Below are 18678 nucleotides of genomic sequence, written 5' to 3' on the forward strand. Positions count from 1 at the left end.
TTTCACAGAAATCCTTCAAAGTTTGTCGTCTCCCCAAAAACGCGCACTTTTTTGTCACATCCGTAACACCTCTTCCTCTTTTTAAATAAAAAATGTGTTCATAGACTGACATTGTTTATGTTTATACTCTTTCAACAAGGGTTCAATAAAATATGAACATGGTTCATTATATTCGTAACAAATTCGTTCTCTGAGCATTTTTATGTCACGTCCATAATGCAAAATATAACGTCCATTAGTTGGAATTGCACATTTACAAACATTAATCACGCTATATTAATTTATTTACCATTGTAAATTGTAAAATGTCATGATACTGTAGTGTTTTCCATCCTAACTGTACAGTGCAGTTTATCCATTTACTTGTCAACTACTGAATACTATATTATAATATTAATCAGTAATACTAAGTTTAATATGGTATATTACTAGTAGGCTACTTTACTATTCATCTTAAGGTAAAACGACAACTTCGTTTTATTCAGTGTTCTCCATGTCCTGTCCCTCGGTATCTTCCTTGTCCTCATCATCAGTGTGTTTTAGCAATGATGACGTGTTTTGAAATGAAGACGAATATTTTACTTATATATTAAAAATATCTCATTAGGTGTTTATAAAACGACCCCCAAAACAGGACCTTGCAACACTGCAGAGGGTGCATCCGAGTAGTTAACCCCAAAATTCTGTCATAATTTACTCTTGTCATTTCAACCCTTTATGTCTTTCTTCTTCTGCAGAACACAAAAGAAAATATTTTGAAGAATGTCCTGTAACCGAGCAACGGCAGTATGATACCCATTGATGTGGAGTGGGTTTGTGTCTATAAGATAGTGAATGGGTACAATCCCTTTAACAGTCCACATCATCTGGGCAACTGCCACTGAGATCATGTTTTTTTTCTAGGCATTGTAGACCACTTTGACTTACATACTCAGAATCGAAATACAATAGATACCTTTTCAATTCATTTTAGCGAAGATCGTAACCCTACATTTTGGCATTTACCTAATGCAAAACTTATTTGTGCACTGCAAATCTGTTTGAGTGCTTTTTCCCCATCCACTAGAGGGAGCTAAAAATACAGTCACAACATGACATTACTGTATGTGTTACAAGACAATACTGATACTTTGTAGTTATAAGGCATTAAGGATGAACTTTTCTGTGCATGCAAATGATAAATAAATGCATGAGACAAACACCCATTTTAGAGAATAATTTATTGCCAGTAGTAAAGCAGTTAAGCTAGTGGCAGTATTTAATAAAAATCATAAAACAAGACCATTGAATTGCTCACACACAGACCCCTGAAAAAGTCACATGTCTGTGAATCATCTCGCACTATAAATATATTGGGTCCCATTTTCATGGTGGAAAAAATAAAGATGTTCCAAAGTCACAATTTACAGACAACAAAAGAAAACCAACACATTACAAGAATATGCAGACAGACATCATGTGATCCTTTCAGAGATGAATGCGCGTTGTAACACAATTCATATCCTTTTTTCTTCTTTTTTTTTTTTAAATTCTCTTAACATCTTTGCTTGTTGATGAACATACAGTAAGGCGGATAATGACACATCATTTGAGTCGGTATACTACTTTTCCTGTCGTCTTTTTTGGAAAATAAAAAGCAAAAAGATATCTACAAAAACCTAGTAAAACCTTGAAATCAAAACTGTACATTTAAATTTACATTACAAACGAATGAAGATTTGAATAAAAATCACTGTGCATGGTTTTAGCTATTCAAATTCAGATAACACCTTGAAATGATGCTTTTTATCTCAACGACAATACATTTATGATTTTGTGTAAATTGTACATCTCAGCATGGTACAGTCAGACATCTTGTGCATGAGGATTGTTTTTTGTTTTCTAATGGCGCAGCCAAGTCTTGTGTTCTCTTCAATACTATGTTTAATAATAACAACATACCCCAAGAGCTAGCGGAGAGAACTTGTGCGAGAACCCTCTCCGGTGACAGAAAGACTCGTACGGCGTGCGCGTGCGAGCTTTTGGCATTTACGTTAACTATAAGACTACGTTCGTGTACCGTACAAGTTTTGCACAGTCTCTTGTAGCAGGGTTTCATTTAGGCACTTTTGATATTTTGCTGCGTTGGATCCAGTGTCAGACTTCAGTATGCTGCTGTGGGTTATGCGAGTCTAGTGGAGGTATCACCAGCCTCTGCAACGGAGTTCCCTCTTCCTCTCCGCCACTCTCGAAGTCGCTCATCATCACCTCGGACTCCTCACAGCAGGCGGACATGTCCGAGCAGGACGCCGTGGACGTGTAAAGCGACAGGGACATGTTGTCTGCGCCCGGAGGATTGAAATCGCTGCCGTAGCTCAGAGGGTAGCCTCCGCGCCGGTACCCTCCGGTGGTGGAGGACGTGATGATGCTGGAGGGGTTGGTCTGTGGTTCTGCGTCTGAGGAATAATGGTGCTGGGGTAGGAACTGGGTGAGGCTGTAGAGCTGGGGTAGGGGTGGGCGCTGGCGTATTCCGGACCCCCCGGGACTGGAGGGGGTGCTGTTGGGTGCCCGCATGGTGGACTGCAATGTGTCATAACGTTCTCCGTACTCCGGCACGGGCGGAGGAGGGGGCAGGTCGTCGTGGGCGGGAAAGTCATCTGGTGGAGGAGGGAAGTCGCTTTCGATGTCATACCCGCCGGGGTAGTAGTCTGTGTCCAGCAAGGCGGGGTCGGTGTAAAGGGTGGGCGGGGACTCCACTACCTCATACTGAGGGAACTCCTGGATTCCAGGAAGTTGAATGCTCGGCATCCAGTCAGATGTGTCCCAATGATAGCCTGTTGGACGAAAGAAAAGAGTCAATGACACGAGCGAAACAAAATCTGACGATTAGATTTTAGTTACAATCACAAGAGGAGGGCTGGGGTCAATTCAGCATTACAGATTGAATCTCATGATTCCTGTCCAATGACATTTTTTTCATGTACTTCAAATAACAACTGAATTGACTTGAACCTCCTCGTAAACCACACTGTTAATACCAGCCGAGTTAGCAATCATTAAAACCAACTGCATGCAATGTCAGAATCACAACAACACAATGCACATCACGCAAATATTACTGATGCACACACATACACAAACACACCACAAATGTACATACCACAATAAATGTGAGCATGTTTGTATAAATAACAACAACTTTTACAGAATCTGACATCTGCAATTAGTTAAGTCTCAAAGATCCATCTGACCACAAATTTGATTATGGATCTTTTCACAGTGAGTTTCGATTGGATTTTTGTGGCGATGCTGCAGGTTTAATTGGGAACACAAAGGCAAAAATCAATAAAACACTATTAGTCTTGTGACAAAAACAGCGTGGCCTCTTTCGTGGGTTCAATGTCACCGAAATAAGCTTTAAAATGAGCAAGTCAATTTAAAGAGGTACACATTTGTTGTCACAGAACTGTGGACATGCAGCGTTTTTGTTATATTGAAGGGGTGTGAACCAAACAAAATCGACAGGCTTCAGGCAAACCGAGCGAAATAAAAACATCACCTCTTGGGTTCTTGTGTTCGTGAGCCGAGAATGACTCTTAAGAAAAGGCGAACAGAATCGGAGAGAAAAGAGAATGAGAAAATGTCAAATACTTGAAAACACTGTAGTAGGAGGTGGAAACAAGAGAAACATGTGCGTATGTGGAAATGATCTTCATGCCATTTGCTCGCAAGTAAACATTTCATCAGGAAAAGGCGGGTATACACTGAAAAATGTCTAAAGTACAGTGAAATGTGTTAATCTAATATGACAGGATTTTAATAAAGCATTTCAAATTAGCCAAACGATGATATGGCATCGGAATCAAATGAGGCACGTGATTGGCTAACAAGGCGTATGACTGAAATCTTTTTTCTTTTACTGGCGAGAAAAAATGGCATTTTTGAGACCCGAATAATCACCCATAATGCACCAATACCAGACAGCCAAGACTTAACTAAGGAAGCAGTAAAAGAATACCTTCATTCTCCACCGAGTCAACAACAGAGCTGACAAGGTGGATTACAGTCACTATGGAGGCTTGTAGGAAGGGCAGATAAGAGAAATCTGACATTAATTTTTCAGAAGAGAACATGACAGGAAAGAGACACTTGACGTTAAGATAGTAAGAGAGAAAGGAAACAACAGAGAGACAAAAGTAGTCTTACGATGATACACTGCATTCCAGGACAAAACTGACATCTGACGAAACCGATGGAAAAAATTCTGAACTGACATTAAACTCTATAAGATTCAGATTTAAGTATATTTGAAAGAAACGCGTGTCAAGTGTTGTATCTATTATCTTTGTTTGTATGCATGCACTACATCATTGACCCTCTTGATAAATGTGTGGCTTGTCACTACCAGAAGTACATTTACGCATTAGCCAGATGCGTTTTTCCCTGTTCATTCCCCTTACGAGCAATGGGAGTAGAAGCCATAACATTGGCGTTGTTAGCGCCACGTTCTATCATCTATAGGAAAGCGATCTGTCTTGTGTGGCTGCTTGCATTTCATGCCTCTTAGGACAGATCTCAACACTGGGTGTAAACACGGTGTGATTTGAGGGATGGGTGAATGGCACAGGGATCTGGATTGGTTAAGCTTTGGTGAAGGACTGTGGGAGTGACGCTGACGTACGTTATCTCATGATTACACACATGAACAAAGAGATGGAAGGAAGGACCGGGAGAATTCTCAAAGATAAAAGAAAGCAAAGACTCTCTCTCGAGCCCCAAATCGAAAACATAGTAAAAAAGCAAAATTTGCATGGTTGGTGTTTTGGAAAAATGTTGGTGGGGATATACAGATCATGTTTTAATTGAATGCTTTAGTAAATCAGGTTTTCAGGGGGGCAGTTGTTAGGTGAGGGGTCTGAAAAGGACAAATGAGGGTCAAAAGTCAAAGGTTAGATGACTTAAGTGCTTTTCACATGACTCATGTTAGGGCTGTAAAGAATGTCAAAATCGTCTCAAAAATGCTTATTTTATTTTAGCATTTATGATGTCACATATAATATCTTACATACGTATTATGATGATTATTTCCTGAATCTCAATGTATTGTCAATGGCAATGTTGGATTGTTACAACATTTGTTCAGAGCCGGCAGCAATGGTGCAACGTGACGCTTCGCTCAAAAGAGTCCATGTTGACATGAGTCATGTGAAAGAAGCTTTAGACAGTTATCAGAGTCAGTTGTGACCAACAGAAATGTATGTTGGGGACCCATCAAATGTACTTTTCATACCCTGCTTTTACACCCTGAGCTGATGTCTTCAACCATCCACTGGCTTCAATAAAAGAAACAAGAAAAAGAAGAGAACAGATCCAAAACGTGAATTCAATAGTGAGAACTAATAGAAATACTACACAGAACATCCTAAGATGTTGCCTGAACTTAAAAGTAATTTCCCCGAAAGCAACAGAAGAAGAAAAAGGTGCGGGGGCTTCATTTTATGCATTGAGAATTTCACAGGGCCTTCAGCGATCGCTTCCTTCCACAGTGGGCGAGCGTTCACTTACGAGCAGGCCTCTATTTAAAACCTTGCTCGATGTCTGTGGTGAGATTTGATCCAAATGGGAGCTGAAGCCCCAGTGCAGCGATAAGAAAGAGAGAGAAACGACATAACACATGACCCAAAAACATAATTCTTTACACTTGGTTACAGCAGGTAAAGAGAGAAAGACAGGGTTAATAGATGTTCAATATCAAAACACACAATAAAATCATATTATGGGGCAAATTAAGAATTACACACTACTAAGGTTACACACACTATCAGAGAATACCAGAGACTCAGGCTGAGGCTGTTTTCACCATGGCAAACTAGCATACTACAAGTACTATGTCTGTTCTCTGCGCAGTATGTACGATATTCTCAGATGACCGACCACACTTGCATGGACGTAAAAAAACAGTGCATTGTATGGGTTTTGTATTCCACAATGCATTGTTACTAAAACTATTAAATCATTTCTGTTCATTAAAATCCAATAAAATGTATTAATATAATAAAAGTATTATTTCTGAAAATTCATAAAAAATATTATATAAAAATTTGAAAAGTTGCCTTAACAAAAAATAATTAACTGAAAATAATTAAAACTAAAAATTAAATATGAATAATTTGGACTTATATAGCTTAATATAAATAAATACTAAAATTCCAAAAAACTTACAAAAAGTAAAAAAAGAAATATGCAAAAATAAAATATTAAAATAAAACCTAATTCTAATTATGATTAAAACTACAATGAAACTCAAAACAAAACTATAATGTTGCTGCTTACCTTTCATCCTTTTAAATAAAAAGTGCAATATTTTTTATTTCCGAGATGACAAGAAGACAATATTTGCTGTTAATAACATAAACATAAGTTAAAAATCAGTATGCTAGTTTTCCATCCTGAACACAGCCTTCTTAAAAGTCTACAAATACCTTTTACTGATGTATTCTCTTATTTTGTTTTCACAAAAAAAGACATGCGGTATTGATTGCTGTGTTATTTCTTGTAATTAGTAACAATGTCTATTAACATTTCCAAAACTCTTAATGGGCAGTTCCATCAGCTCATCAATCATCAGTAAGATATAAAAGTCAAAGCAAACACAGAGGTTATTTCTGTTTACACATACCGTTGTCGTCACATGACTCGGACTGGAAGGAGCTGAGAGACTGGACCTCTGACATGCTGCCTCTGGTGTTGTAAGGGTGACATGCACTGTCCTCCACCGGTTTCTTACTCAGACACTGGTCCAGGTCCACCACTTTAGCTGTAAGGGGAGAGATCAGGAAGACATTTACTCACACAATGAACCTGTAACACAATCCCACTGTAACCCTCACTCCCACTAAAAGTTCACATGTGTGACACGTTTGCATAGCAGACGTTGATATACACGTACCATCGTAGTCATAATCCCAACTGGGCTTCTGTATAGAGTCGCTATCAGAAACTGAATTGGAGGGTGGTGGAGGAGGCAAGTTAGGTGCTACACTGCATACGGCCACCGTCTTCCTATGACCGTGCACCGAGTCAGGGTTAAACGTGCTGAATTCCGGGTGTTCCGGTATGGCGGAGCCCTCAAAAGAATTCCGGTCCAGATTGTTGCGGGAGTCGCTGGGAATGCTGGGAGTGTAGGAAATGGGCCGCACGGGGACCTGCGGAGGTATGTCAGAGTAGATGTTCTTGTTGAGATTGGCATCAAAGTACGGCCGGTGGAGGAAGGCGTGCGGCGCCGCGCCTAGGCCGAGCTTGTCGTCATCGTCCGGTTTGGATTTTGAGCGCCGGCACATGCGCTTGCGGATCAAGACGAAGAGGAGGACAAAAAGGAAGATGCCGGCAACGAAAACGCCGATTCCGATAACTTCCTCCATGCCAATGTTCCAGGAAGTAGAGACGAACTCGTTGCGGATTTCCGAGCGGAGTTCGCAATGGGTGCCGCTGTAGCCCACTGAGCAGTTACACCTGAAGGAGCCGTACGTGTTCTGACAGTGACCACCGTTAGAGCAAGGGTTCTTCAGGCATTCATCTACATCACTGAGGCACCTGTTCAAAGACACAAATATAGATGTCAGGAGACTTACTTCTCAGGAGACTTATCTTGAGAAGTACTTCAATTATATGCATTAGAATCAGTGTTGACTGATCCGATTGAGTCTCACAGGTTCATTACATGGACGGAAGGACGTACCTGTCTCCTTGGAAACCAGGCTCACACTCGCACACTGGGCCGTCCAGGCTATCGATGCACTTGCCGCTGTTCTTGCATGGGTTATCTGTGCAGTACGGACCCAGCTGACACCTGAGAGAAGATTAAAAAGAGCCAAAATGTCAGTCAGAAACCTTTCACGCACAACTTTAGACTCACTTAGTACCGTGAATTGTGTGGTTTATAAAATTTGGCAAATATAAGAACTATTCTGTCTCGAATCTGATGAGACATCACATCTCGCAGTTTCTTATTAGATAGGAATTACTGGGAAAGCTGCATGATACGTGTAGTATTTTCTTAAGGCTGAATCAAACTGCATATAAATCCAGTTTAATTGGGGAAAATATTGACAGAGCTTTCATTTTATTTGGTTAGGTATCTGGATTATACAAAATGTCATGCAGTTGAGAAATATCAAATTTAACGAAATATCAAAATTTTAATATGACTAGGCAAACAGAGAGGAACAGGATTCAGCACAAAGGCCTCAAGATAAAATCTTACTTTTAATTAATGTATTACCAACAGCTGAGTGTTTAAAAAAGTATGAGAATAAAAACTTTCAGACATATCTGCTATAAATTATCATCATTTTCAAGAATAATGAATATAAAGGTGTATGCGGACATCGTACTATTGGCCCGAAACGTATTTATGACATTCCTTTAAAGGGGAAATTCCCCCAAAAATGTATTTGTCGGTTTCTGAATGTGTATGTTCTCACCGTTGACCAGAATACTGTCCTCTACACTGGCAGTAGAAGTCTCCTCCCCGTGGGACACATGTGCCTCCATACAGGCAGGGATTAGAAGCACAGGGGCTGATACTGACTTCACAGTGGGTCCCCATAAATGCAGCTGTGCACTTACAGAAGTACCCTACAAAACATCACAGAGCGCAGTGTGTTAGCCAGACCACCTCCATTTTAACAACTGCACTGACTCGAATCCAAAACAGCACCCTGCTTACCTCCATTAGGCAGCGACGAACATGTTCCCCCATTAGTGCAGGGGTTACTGGAGCATCCCTGGATCGGAGCAGATAAGCTGCATCCGGGGGCGGCATCCACCAGCTCCTCCAGCACCGAGTGAGCTCCACGAACCTGAGACAGCGGCAGCTCCCTCCCGTTCAACACGATTCCCTCCAGGCAGCCGCGCAGCCCGTTCACCACCATCCTCCCCGAGCCCGCTGCTGGCCGCGCATGACCTCCGAAGAAGATGCTGGAATCCAGGTTGAGTGTGCGGAGAGTGCCGGGAGCCGTGCCCGAAGCGGCATGGACCTCGTCCAGGACCAGTCTGGCGTAGTTGCCGTCTACCTCGAGAGACACGGTGTGCCATTGTCCGTCACTGACCTGGGTACTGTGGACTGACACCACACCGGGGCCACTGCCACAGTCGAATTTGTACTGCAGACGGCCGTTCAAAATCTGAAAGCAACACACAGACTCAGTGTTTCAATGAGAATTTTATTTTCACTAGGTAAATGCATTTTAGTCACGATTTTGTTTCTTAAAACTCAAAATTGTACATTATCCCATATGGTCAAACTACTGCATCTTGCCTTTTTTAGTTTTAACTCTAGCAATAAGCTTATGTAATGAATATGTTTTCACTACATTTATTTTGTATTTATTTTAATTCATTTCCCTTCCCTGTTACTTTAAGGTATTTTTTATATGAAAATGTACCATAAATCCAATACTAATACCAACAATACCACAACTGACATTTAAGTTGGCAGAATTTGGACAAATAGTACAAAACTAGTTGTTATTATAAATTGTGGCATTGGGAAGTTGAAGCTGCTTGTGTTTAAGTCCCACAATCCTTTGCTCTTCCTGTACTTTATTTTTAAGAAAGTCGCCCCATTTCTTCGTTTCCAACTCTCTGTTCCTTTGAAGGCGGTTTTAGTCCAGACTCACCTCCAGTATGCTGTAGTCTGTGCCTTTGGCGTACATGACAGTAGCGTGTGTGGAAAAAGTTCTCAATCTGAGAGACAGTTTCATTTCTTCCTTGTTCTCATTTTCCATCAGCCTGTACCGTGCATATCCGTTACCGCTGAACGTCAATGACTGTCGCTCTAAAACCGTAATAAAATTACCTTAATTTCATCATCAATCCCTACACTCAACAGTGTATTTATAATGCACATTTAGAATGATATATAATATAAAGAATCAATTTGAGCATTTCAGCGGTTAAAAGCAGAAAGAACGCCAATCACAATTCTCATGACAATGACATCATCTCATCTTTCTCAAAAGCCACAGAATTATTAAAACACCTTGACTGAAATTTTAAAGGAGAAGGACAGAAATCTGCAACTGTACCTGAGCACTCCTCTTGTTTTCCGTCTGGACAGACGCAGCTAAACTTGGTGTGTAAGGGATCTTCTACACACTCCATGCCTTGAGGACAGGGGCTTCCCTCACACAGCTTGCTTAAGACAGGACACTCAGCTCCTACAATCACACACAATGGGTTAACGCCACTCTGTACTGGTAGCAAAACACATTAATAGCAATCTTGTGGATGCATTCATCTTTGTACCTTCACAAAGACACTTGGCTGCACGTATGAAACGTGGTGTAACGAAACTAATCCTGGCTGTGCTATAGGCCGACACTGCTCCCGTTTCCAAGGACACCGCCTCTTGGCAGAAACTAAGAGGACAGTCCAATCCGGCGCAGAGTTTCTTCACAACCTGCACGATACGGACTCCGGTCATCTCTTCGATTACTCCAACTGATGCGTTGAGTTTCCTGTACACCACTTCCTGTGGCTGGAATGGACTTCCTGACCTCTCCAGCGTTAGAAGCACCTCCAGGTCACCAGAGGCATCGGCAGCAGGTTGTAAGCTGACCAGCTGCACGTCTCCTCGTCTCACTCCGGCGATATTTCGCAAGGCCCTCAAAAAGTTACGCCAGTAATCTCCAATAAACTCCTCCGGTGCGATTGCAGCGAAACGTACAGCAATGGAGTTATCGAGGGCTTGCGTTGTTGCCTGCCGTACGTGAATGTTGACACGGGCAGCTGCGGTGAAACGACCGTCTGTCACTGTAATGTTAAGGGCATACTGACCGGCGTCCAGATTCCCACGGGCAACAAGTTTTCCATCGGCAGGTGAGACGGAAAAGAGGCCAGAGTTTTGGGAGGTGGAGGAACTATCGGGGGCGAGGCTGTAGTTTAGAGTGTCGTAGACGTCCTGATCCGTGGCGTGGATTTTACCCAAAACCCCACCGGAATATTCGTCTGTCGCTGTGGTGATGAAGATGTCCAGGGGAAGAATAGATGGAGGGTAGATGCTCTCTTCGATCAATCGGATGCCCACGAATGCTGTGGATAATAGCAGCGGTCGACCGCTGTCTGTTACCTGGGTCAAAAAATAGGGGGTCAGGATTGAGAATATCTAAAATCAAAGGACGGCAAACTTTTTAAAAATGTCTAAAGAACCTGTCGATGGTGTTTGTGTGTGCTTAGGCTTAGTTCAGGTCACTAACCAAAAATACAACAAATAGTAATATTGATGCCCGCCTTAGGGAAAGCAGAAAGATGTCTGATTCCAAGACACAAAACTCTGAGATTTGTCAGTGGTTTGAAGTGTAAAATAGTATGCAGGCCATAATAGCTTTCATATGGAGGAACAGTAGAGGGAGCCCTTGGGCTTTGATTTGCTCATGTGCAAACCAAATGGTTTACATACTGTAAGTGAGTCGTACAGCACATCTAATTATTTGCTAATTCCATGTATGATACATATAAACAGAAATGTGAGTCTTGTGAATAACCCAATGTTCTAAATGTTCTAAAACAATTCATGTTGGTGCTTACGCAGGCAATACAAGTTTGAATTTAGCTAGCGTCGCATCTAGAGGCCAACTGAGAACATACGTGTCAACATCACACTATTGCAACCAAAGAAGTCCAATAGATTCTGGAAGAGGATGTAAGCGGGAATGAAATCGCTGTAATAATTTATTACAGTACTTCCACTCTGCCTGCAGCTTTTCCAGTCTGCTCTTTCATCACTCTCTATAGGCCATGCCTGACCTGTGTGGGGAATACTGAACAAGCACTGCTTCACCTCAACTATTGCTCATCCGTCCTTTCAGACTGAGAGCAGAACACGACACCCCGCAGCTGCCGAGAAAAACGGTGATTGAGGTCTCACCTGAACCTGCAGAAGGAAGAGCTCCTGTGCCTGCCGGCTCAGCATTGCTGTGGAGACCAGCGCGCCCTGAGGAGTAATGTCGAAGGCGCCGGCCTCGTTTCCACTCACGATGGAGAACGTGAAAGGAGGTCCGTTGTGGGAGGCGTCACGGTCGGTCACAGTCAGTTGGAGGATGCTTGTGCCCACTGGCTGGTTCTCCTACACGTCACACAAACACACACACACAAATGTGTTTAATCGATGCAATTCTGAACCACATTCAGACATTTCCACCTTAAAGGCAGATCTGGCATGACACACAGACAGGTAGCGTACTCAGTTACATGTGAGATTATCGAGCATTCGCACCTGTATAATGATGCTGTAGTTGGCCTGGGAGAAGACGGGCGGGTTATCGTTTATGTCCGACACGTCTATGTTAACCGTAGCGCTGCTGGATCGAGCCGGGCTTCCGTTGTCAGAGGCCAACAGAGTTAACGTGTAACCTGAAGTCTGAAAAACACAAAAACATGTCAAATAGATTTAGATTTAAGTGAAGCCGGACTATGCGGCTGCCGCTGATACACCTGAGTGTATTATACCTTCTCTCTGTCGAGCAGCCGGGCCACCTTGACCTCTCCTCTGACCGGGTCGATGGTGAACGGGCTGCCTTGATTGCCATCAATGATGGAGAAGCGCACCTGATTGCTGGAAGGACCATCTGCATCATCAGCCATGACCTTCACACACAAACACACACATGCATCTGGATAAGATAAAGATTGCCACCGGTGTGCAACACCCTCTCTTTTTGTCCTTCTTGCCTCCATTCGTAACTATTGGCTGAGACCCTCGAGGGAAATCAGAAGGCACGCAGGCGAAACAGAGCTGGGTTTCAAAGCTTCAGTTTCACATAGACAATTTAAAATCAACACGATAAGACATGAACATCTCTTATAAATGACCAAAGCTCTTTGATCCTACACTTGGAAAAAGACAAACTCACGGTAAGAGCGGTCTTTCCAAGCTCTGCGTCTTCGCTGATCACAGCTGAGTACATGTCTTGGTTGAAGATGGGGCTGTTGTCGTTCACGTCGGTCAGGTTAATGTTTACCGTAGCCATGTCGCTTAGCAAAGGAGTGCCTCCATCCGTAGCCTCGATCGTTAGATAAAACTCATGAGCTGTTTCGTAGTCCAAAGGTTCGATCACAAAGATACCACCTGCAAAAAGAATTGATTATGTCCAGGTACAGTAAAGCTCTTTAAATACTGCAACTTATTAACAAATAAACTCGTTTTTGTTTTAATATTAGACAGACTTAACAGGCTGTCACACAAGATATGTTATATTAGTTTCTGCTCTTATTCATGCAAATGAGGGGAAATGTGTTTTTCATGCTAGTTTAATTGTGACCCGCAAATATGCACCGTGAAAGCACATTTGATCAATTATCTAAATGTCCCCCCAAAAAACTTTGTAAGAAACAGTTCTAAAGATACTTTACTAGCAAATGAAAATGTCCCCATGTTTACCCTCAAGGCATCGTAACTGAATATGGCTTTCTTCTTGAGAAATAATGCAGTCGGAGTTATAATATCACGTATTGCCGGAAAAACAAGCCTCTGGTTCATGTGCATTCGAGAGATGATGGAAGCTAGACATCAACACTAATAGCACTGTCAATGTGGATATTTCTCTTAAAAAAACGCATTGATTCGCTTCAGAGGACCTTTTGTTAAAGACCAGGGAGCCATGTTGAGCATTTATTTGATGGATGCACTTTTTGGAACTTAGAAAGGTAGACACAAATTCACTCCCATTCTACTGCTTGGAAGTAAAATGATACGTGGAATTATAACTCCGACTACATTCTTCTTCAAGAAGAAAATCATATTGAGTTAGGATACCTTAAGAGTGAGTAAAACATGGGAAAATTTGGATTTGTTAGTAAAGTATGTATTAAAGTTAGTTTAATACATAGATTGTGTATTAAATATTAAAAGAAAAACATTTTAACATGAGATCACAAATTTGAGTCTGCCTGCTTAACATCATGTAATGGCCTCTTTAAGAAGGTTTTGTTATGGTGTAAAATCAGAACATCACAGAAAAACAAAGTGCCACTAGCAGTGGAAAGAAGTTGCTGTAATAAAATAAACCCTCTATTTTTCTATTATTTCTTGTTCTTCTACTATTTTAGATACCGCAAACATTTAACACAATCCTGTGATGGTCTAGCATCTAGGTCATTGCTGCTCACCTGTATGTGGGTCCACGCGGAACGCTCCCCTCTCGTTTCCATTGATGATGGCATATGTAATCTCTGCACCTGCTTCTGGATCTCGGCTGGCGGCGTGAACCCGCAACACCTGAGTGCCTACAGACACATCTTCAGCGACGGTGGCCGTGTACTCACGACGCTCAAAGACGGGTGGGTTGTCATTTATGTCCAGGATAGAAATGCTGATGGTAGTGAGGGAGGAGAGGCGGCGCAGGGAGCCGCGGTCGGTGGCTCGGGCTCGGAGGTTGTAGAGCGACTGGACCTCACGATCAAGGTGGTGACTCAGCTGCACGATGCCCGTCTCTTCCTCGATGGAGAATACACCATCAGCTGAGTCCAGTAGGGAGTAGAAGATCTCGCCGTTAGAACCTGAAGAAACACACACAGAGGGCTTAAAACAAGGTATGAGTTGTATTGTGCAGATCAACAGTATCCTCCCCCCATAAAATGTAACCAAAATTCTGTCATGATTTATTCACTCTCATGTCATTTAAAACATGTATAGAACACAAAAGAAAATATTTTGAGAAATGTCTCAGTGCCCATACAATGGAAATCAATGAGGGCCGATGCTCTTTGCTTACATTATTCAAAATAATTCATATTGTGTTTGGCAGAAACAAGAAGGTCATACAGATTTGGAATGACACAAGGGTGAGTAAATTATAAGAGGAAAGGGGTAAACCAGCCCTTTAACTTGTATTAAACCCATAATATTCCTTTAATACTGTGCAAAATGTATAAAAAATATACAAACCAATTTTTGGCTTGCACATTTCTTATAATGAAAGAGAAGTCAACACACAAACAATCCCAACACATCAGTACAGATACAGTAAAAACAATTAAAAACAATGACTAAACCTCTAAGAGCTATAATGTGTGAATGCATCTCAATCTCGTCTGCTCAGCTATGATGACTTCTCAGTTCACCGAACAAAACAGTCCGTGGTAAAACCTCTCGTCCTAAGCTGTATATTAAAAATGATGTGTATATGTGCATCGGTGCTACTTTTATATTGGGAAAAACGGCACGCGCAAACAAGACAGAGATAGAGCACGTTAATCCCTCTAATGCATTTCTGAGTAAGTCTTATTTGTGTAATTCTACAATCCTATCCATCAGGAAACAGTCACTCATTATAGTCAGTTAACACAAACTATTCTATTCTACACCGCAGATGTCAAACCGAATTACTGGTGTTCATAACAGTCTGATATTACACAAGCACACTGCTCAGTGAACACATTCTTGTATTCCTTTAACTTGTGGTGATGTTTTTTTGTGCTAATGATGAAAATAAAGAAAAGTCTAAAAGCTCGCTTTTGCCACTCTAATATCTAGATTCCGGAGAACCAACCTGTGTCGAGGTCAGAGGCATACAGGCGGGCCACGGGCGTGTTTATCTCTGTATTCTCAAACACGGTAAAGGTGTAAGGGTCAGAGGTGAACAGCGGAGCGTTGTCATTGACATCCTCGACTGTGATTTCCACATCTGCTTCACAAAACCGGCCCCCTCCATCCAGAGCGCGCACCTTCATCTTGTGCACTTCCTCTTCCTCTCGATCCAACGGGAGGAGTGTTTTCAATTCACCTGGTGAAACAAAAAATGTACAACCTCTTAGTTTTCTTTTACGGCACATTATTGGCATTGAAATCAATGAATACACTGCGTTTTTTCGACTTCTAATACATCTGCCGTCATTATTCACCTACCATTTGACTACATAACACTCGCAAACAGTTAATTGCTCTCTCATTCTTCACGTCTGCAAAGGTATATTTGTTTATTAGAGCTGTCGCTTGCTACGAAACTCAAAATTTGCTCGCCATCGATCACTTTGAACATCAACTGGCACCACACTAATGAATAAGACACAATCCAATTCCATTCTAAACTATCTCATCTGTCAAGTCAAGAGAACACTCTCAAAGGATGCTCTCAAAGAAAAGCGGTTTATATTATCAGCGACTGAGGGAGACGGTCGTATCTTTCATGACAAAACATTAATAATATCAGCATGCGCAAGCGTGTGTCCTTTTCATCCTTTAGTGGTCACTGAATTGAAACAGCTCTTTTGTGTCCAATAGGTGACTCCGAGCCAGCTGTTCGGTGTGGCGTCCCATAAGCAGAAGAGCATCTTTTGAAGGAATCAATACGGGGTGACAAAACGCTCATGGAGAGCACCCTCGAATCATTCTCGCACAGAAAAGATTAAATAGAAAAAGGGGGATGGTGGGAAATAAAGAAATAACAAGCGAGGATCGAGTGCAGTCTGCATGTGGGTTGCTCTGAGCGTGAATTGAGAAAAGGGAGTGAGAAAAAGTCACAGTTGGAAAAGAAGCCGCCAGCTTTCAGAGGTCTGGCTGGCTCGCTCGACAGTTCTCTTGGCATTGCTAACTTGCAATAATGCTCCCCTTCTTTTCCACGATGGAAAGAAAATCCTCCGTGCTCAATAAACCCACACACAAGAACAGTAGCACTTTTTCAGCTTCGAGCCAGCGCCCCCTGCCTTGACACTTTGAGTTATCAAAGAGCCAGTGAGTTACGCCTTTACAATAGCTTTTGTGTGATGGTAGTGTGACGCTGTCACAAACCCGCTCTTGATTTCTGCTGTCCTTCTGGCTCTAACCAACGCAGCTGAGGGAGTCGAGCTGAATCGCTTTAATAGCTGTGGTGGAATGACTAACTAGTAGAAATGTTTTGGTTAAATATTTTGTGTGTACGCACTTTGGAGCGCGCCAACCGCCGAGGAGAAACGAATAATAATTCAGAGGAATCAGCTTAGTTGACTGTAAAATGCAGTAATGAACACCGGAGGGTTTACCCATCCCTCTGAATTATAAGAGTAATTAAAAATAATCATTACAGTTTTAAAAGTAATGTGTGTTTGACTGCAGGGGCAAGCAAAAAGAAAATTGCTTTTCTGTGCGAATGCATATGGCATATTGTTGTCTTGCTGTAAACAATGGTTTAAGATTGTGGGTTTATTTTGAACAGATTCGGTGCAATGCAATGCCTTCAAAATAGCCATTGCTGAAAGCAAAAATTATATTGACTCCTGTCTCGACGATGTTTGGAATACATATTAGCCCTGCTGTGGACCTGTGGGAGGATGATGGCAAACAATACACCTCTACAAAGTAATGCAATCGGCATAACAGGGGCAAACGCAATTAGATATATATACACATCTTTTGTTTAACAACTAGGGCTAGGGACAGACATAAACAAACTTAAACGAATAAGGGTACCTGTCTCCGAGTCGATGCTGAAGTGCTCCGATCCGGGCCCGTGCAGCTCGTAGGAAATCTGTGCGTTGGAACGGATGTCGGCATCTGTGGCGGAGACCTGCAGGATCAGCCTACCAGCAGGGGAGTCCTCAGGGACGGTCTCCACATAAAGCGACTGCAAAGAGAAGATGGGGTAGACATACGAAGAGAGGAAGTGACATTAAGATAAATGGAACAATAGGAAGAAAAAAAACAAGATTTGTTGGTGAAAAGATGGATTGAAAAGGAGATTTTCCCAGCGGGTGTTCTATTAAATTAACATTTAAAAAAAAGAAGTGCAATACGTAATAGAAGCACATTGGGTTTCACAAAACCTCTCAGTGTGCAAAATCAACCTCTTTGTTTCTTAAATGCTGCATTTCACATAAGGACCTTTTCAAATCCCTCCTGACATTCTCTTTTTCTTTTTAAGTCTCGTCCCATTTAGCATGCACAGCGGGTAGGCAGCACCCTCCCCTTAACTGGCAGAGCTGGACTACATGACATTTTGCTGCAATGCACTTCCTTACACACACACAAAACATTCCTACCTTCTCGCAAATTGGGCTGTTGTCGTTGGCGTCCAAGACCTTGACTTCCACCACAGCCTTGGCTGTGAAGGTCCCGTCGGTGGCAGTGATGTTCAGCAAGTAATTGTCCCTCTCCTCCCTGTCCAGAAGTTTCCGCACCGAGACCTTCCACTCGCCTTGAGTGTGCTCAATGACAAACTGTCCCAAGGGGTCTCCGCCTTCAGAGAATGAAATGTTAAGAGCGTCAATCAAACTAATGAACATACAGTAAAAGCAAATGACCATACATTTGTGTAGATTTCTACAATCACACATGTGCAGCAACACCAGGCACAATATCTCGCAAAACATATATATAGTAGACACTTTTGTACAAAGAGACTTTCAAATGAGAGCATTGACATTTTGTAAATGATATGTATTGTAGAGCTATGGTGGGTTTTTTTACAGAATCGGTTTAACCCTATTGGTTGATCTGTCAACATGTGAACTACTCTTTTAAGGTTTAGCTTTCTTCATTTAATGTTCAAATTCTGTTTTATTTTCTAGACAGAAACCCATTAAATGTTTTTTTATATAATTATTTTTACATTATTTTATTTGTAACAAAAAGAGGATTTAATTAAACCCCTAGTTTGTTATAAATGTTATTGATATTGCAGTCTTATCTTTTTTTTTTTCATATTATTATATTAGGGAAAGTTC

General features: G+C 41.8%; 1 protein-coding gene across 2 annotated transcripts in view; it reads right to left on the reverse strand.

Moving 5' to 3' along the window:
- Nucleotides 1-1200: 1200 nt before the first annotated feature.
- fat1a (FAT atypical cadherin 1a) overlaps nt 1201-18678 on the reverse strand; it is a 74641-nt gene continuing 57163 nt past the window's right edge. For both annotated transcript variants that reach the window (XM_079463035.1, XM_079463034.1), the window contains exons 11-27: nt 17995-18191; nt 17426-17579; nt 15531-15764; nt 14149-14538; nt 12894-13108; nt 12490-12627; nt 12257-12400; nt 11909-12106; nt 10288-11110; nt 10068-10199; nt 9660-9817; nt 8708-9164; nt 8463-8616; nt 7718-7828; nt 6929-7572; nt 6659-6796; nt 1201-2813 (exon numbers count right to left, since the gene is read on the reverse strand). In XM_079463035.1, coding sequence (XP_079319161.1) covers nt 2137-2813; nt 6659-6796; nt 6929-7572; nt 7718-7828; nt 8463-8616; nt 8708-9164; nt 9660-9817; nt 10068-10199; nt 10288-11110; nt 11909-12106; nt 12257-12400; nt 12490-12627; nt 12894-13108; nt 14149-14538; nt 15531-15764; nt 17426-17579; nt 17995-18191 — 4964 coding nt within the window. In that variant the 3' untranslated portion in view covers nt 1201-2136. The remainder of the gene's footprint in view (nt 2814-6658; nt 6797-6928; nt 7573-7717; nt 7829-8462; nt 8617-8707; nt 9165-9659; nt 9818-10067; nt 10200-10287; nt 11111-11908; nt 12107-12256; nt 12401-12489; nt 12628-12893; nt 13109-14148; nt 14539-15530; nt 15765-17425; nt 17580-17994; nt 18192-18678) is intronic.

Source organism: Barbatula barbatula (genome assembly GCF_947034865.1).
Source record: "Barbatula barbatula genome assembly, chromosome: 8".
In the NCBI taxonomy this organism is placed as follows: domain Eukaryota; kingdom Metazoa; phylum Chordata; class Actinopteri; order Cypriniformes; family Nemacheilidae; genus Barbatula; species Barbatula barbatula.